Source organism: Bison bison, unplaced genomic scaffold (assembly GCF_000754665.1).
Source record: "Bison bison bison isolate TAMUID 2011002044 unplaced genomic scaffold, Bison_UMD1.0 scf7180017864524, whole genome shotgun sequence".
Taxonomy (NCBI): domain Eukaryota; kingdom Metazoa; phylum Chordata; class Mammalia; order Artiodactyla; family Bovidae; genus Bison; species Bison bison.
The window spans coordinates 1350779-1354214 of NW_011495075.1; the positions used below are offsets into that span (position 1 = coordinate 1350779).

The 3436-nt window shown below is 64.1% G+C and overlaps 1 protein-coding gene across 1 annotated transcript in view; it reads right to left on the minus strand.

The window, feature by feature from the left end:
- Positions 1 to 3436, minus strand: part of IGFN1 (immunoglobulin-like and fibronectin type III domain containing 1) — a 30918-nt gene that overhangs the window by 2623 nt on the left and 24859 nt on the right. The window contains 4 exon segments of the mRNA XM_010831127.1: positions 2 to 161; positions 949 to 1144; positions 2473 to 2561; positions 3418 to 3436. Of these exon segments, the coding sequence (XP_010829429.1) occupies positions 2 to 161; positions 949 to 1144; positions 2473 to 2561; positions 3418 to 3436 (464 nt within the window).

The window sequence follows — 3436 nt, forward strand, 5'->3', positions numbered from 1 at the left end:
CGCCGGACACCAGGGCGCGTGGGCCGAGGTGCGCATCAGCACCGCGTAGTGCAGCGGCGCGTCGCCCGCCTCCGCCTCGTCCGGGGACGGCTCCCACTCGACGGTCACCGAGCCCAGCGTGCCCTCCCGCAGCACGATGGGCCCTGGCGCCCGCGGGCGCGCTGTAGGGACAGAGCGGGCAGGCTGGGGCTCGTGTGCGCCTGACTGGGCCCGGGGCCCCTGCTGAGCCCTGCCCGCGGCTCCAGTCCTGCCCAGGTTCCCTTATCCTGCCAGGGCCTAGGTCCTGCCCCAAGTCCCTGAGTCCTGACCTGAGTCCCTGAGAACTGCCCTGTCTCCCCATGTCCTGCTCCAGGGCCTGAGTCCTGCCTAAGTCCCCAAGTCCTACCCTGGGTCCCCGAATCCTTCCTGGGTTCCCAAGTCCTTCCCAGGCCCCCTCTTCTTCCAAGGCCCTGGAAGACACGGTCTCCCCAGGCAGGGGACCAGAGAAAACTGGGCAAGCCCTGCAGTTACTGCTGGAGGGTTGAACGCCTCTGAAGAGGCTCATTGGGATCCACTTTGGCCTGTTCGTGACACAGGACACGGGAACAGAGTGGGGCTTCCATAAGACCAAGTTACAGAGCCCCCACTGTCAACTGGTGGTTAGTTCTGGGTTTGAGAAAGCCCCTTGGGGCCGGGCCGGGGGACCACCTTCATCCCAGGTGAGGACCACGGACATTTCTTCCTAGCCCTCCTTGGGCCGATGGGATGGCGGTGACTGTCTCTGCTCACTGACCCAGAGGAGGGACAGCGGGTCCTGAAGACTGTGCTCAGCTGTCCCCAGGCACCCAGGGCAGGAGGACGGTGAAGCCCCGCTCCCCCGGCCCCTCCGGCTCTCTCCCTCCGGGTGGGCGCCCAGCAAGGGTCTGGGAGTGGCCCGTCTGAGTCCAGCCCAGGGCAGGCCGGCCTCACCTGCCACCCTGAGGCGGAAGCTGTAGGTGGCCTCCTCCCCTCGCAGGCTCCTCAGCACCACGGTGTAGACGCCGCTGTCGTCGAGGCTGGCCGACGGGACCAGGAGCTGGGTGAGGCCGTCCTTGACGGAGGCCACACTCCGCTTAGGCAGGGGCAAGCCGTCCTTCAGCCAGGTCACCTCCGGGGTGGGCGCAGCCTGGGCATGGAGGAGAGGGGGTGAGAGGGAGTTTGGTAGGAGGGACGGCTTTTCGCTGGGCTGAGGTGCGGGTGCAAGGAGAGGCCCTGGGGCAGAGCTGGCTAGGGAAAGGATGGTGGACGGGTGGCCATGGCAGGGTTGAGGGGAAATGAGCGGGTGAGGCAGAGGCAGGGCGGCTGAGGGGTAAGGCCTTGCACAGAGCACGCGTGCAGACACATGGGCTTCGTTTCATGAGCCATGAGCTGCTGTTGTGAGGTTTGACCAGGAGAGCATGACTGGCTCTCAGTTCACCGGACGGGGGGCACAAGGGCAGGGGGGAGTGGGGAGCACTCGTGGGAGGGGAGCACTCATGGGAGGAGAATACCAACCAGCTGGTGCCAAGGCCCCAGGCCAGTGACTCGTGGGTCCCTGCAGGGGCCCAGCAGGGAGAGGATGGGGGCCTGACCCTGCCCGATGGCCGCGACCCTCTCTCTCAGCACTGGGCATGAGTCACCTGGGGCCACGAACAGTGACCGACCTCACAGGCTTGTCTGAGAACCGAGAAATGACTGATACATGGGAAGCTCAGAGAACAGGGCCCAAGACAGAGCAGACGCTCAGTGCGTCTCCCACGTTTCTGTCATTGTTACCACTGTCGTCATCGTGGTCTAACAGTTAAGAACACGTAATTTAGAGATAGGTGGGGTTTGAATCTGGCTCTGCCGCCTGTGAGCTTCCTACACAGACAACGATGGCTTTAACAACAGCAGTAGCAACAGTAATAACGACAGGCGATGCATCCTGGGTACTTGCCACTTGCCCAGCACTGTTTATGTGCTTTCAATTACGGATTCCTTGAATCCTCAGAACAACCCTTTGAGACGTTACTGCTATTAAACACATTTGACAGAGGACGTGGGAACACAGATGTTGAGATGTGTGTCGAAAGTCAGTCAGTGCAGGCTGGGGTCAGAATTTGAATCCAGGCCACCCGTGCTTCTAACCTCCCTGGCTGCTCAACCACGTGCCCACAGACAGTGCTGCTGCTGGAGGTCGTCCTGGGTCAGAGGCAGGCCGCGTGCTCACACTTCCTGAAGTCCAGGACCCCCTTCCCAGACCAAGGGGAAGTAGGGGTGGGCTTAGAGGCGCAGTCCCGGGAGCCACCACCAGAGGGCTCGCAGACGGGAGCGGAGCGGCGGCTGGCGCTCAGCACAGGGCTGCCTGCAGCGGGACGCCCACACTCCTCTCTACCGCCAGACTTCCAGCGCGAACCAGGTCCCCGACGAGCAGGGAAGAGAGGAGGCCCTCAGGGCTGACACTGTCCCCCGAAGCTCAATACGTGTGCTCACCTCAAAGTAGACGGGCACGCGGACCGTGTCCCCAGCTCTGACCGTCAGCAAGTCCTTCATGCCGGCGTCCGTGCGGAACTTGGGGCGGACTGGAGCACACGGGGCGGCCTGTCAGCTCCCGTGCGGAACTTGGGGCCCAGCCCTGGTTATGGCCGGGCAGGGCTGCAGGGGGACGCTGGGCAGCCCTGGGACACTGAGACCCCGTGGGACATCAGATGGGGGGCCCTGTAGGACCTGGAGAGGGGGCTGGAGGGGATTCCTGCAGGGGAGCTGTGGTGGGCAGCCTCGGGGTCAGGCCGGCACAGAAACTCCTGTGTCTTGTGATGAGACAACGACCCACTTGAGGCAGGAAGTGGCGGGAGAGCCCTGGAGTGGGGGCAGGGCCAGGACAAGCCTCTGGGCCCTGGACACAGATGCAGGGACCTCTTCTCTGTGCGTCCCCTTTGTCATCACACGGACACCTGGGCTCCACTGGGACGGCCCAGTGTCAGCTTGCGCCAAAGACAGGCCAGCTGCTCCAGCAATGAAAGCCCGCCCCGGGAAGAGGCGGTCCCGCTTCCAAGGAACAGGGCCTGGGGGCCCTCTGCTCTGATGGGAGCCGGGCAGGAGCTGAGGGGCACCGGGCCCTCTCGAGCCACACTCAGGAAGCAGCAAAGAGTGCTGGAGCGAACCTGGGCCTTGGGGTCGGTCACCTGGGCTCTGCTGAGGGCCAGCGGCCAGGTCCAGGGCAGCGCACCCCTGACCCCTAACCTCAGTGTCCTCATCTGAAATCTGGGGAGAGTGCTGAGCTGGTAGGACTTGGCATGAGCTGTGATGAAAATGCGTTTTCGCGAGGCCTCCCTCGCCCAGCGCCCTGCCCCTGCTAGCCACCCAGGATGTGGCCCTTCTCTGAATTGGGGAGAGGCCCCGGGAAGGGCCTGGCCTGGAGGAGGGAGGGGGACTCACTCGAGACGGGCACAGCTTC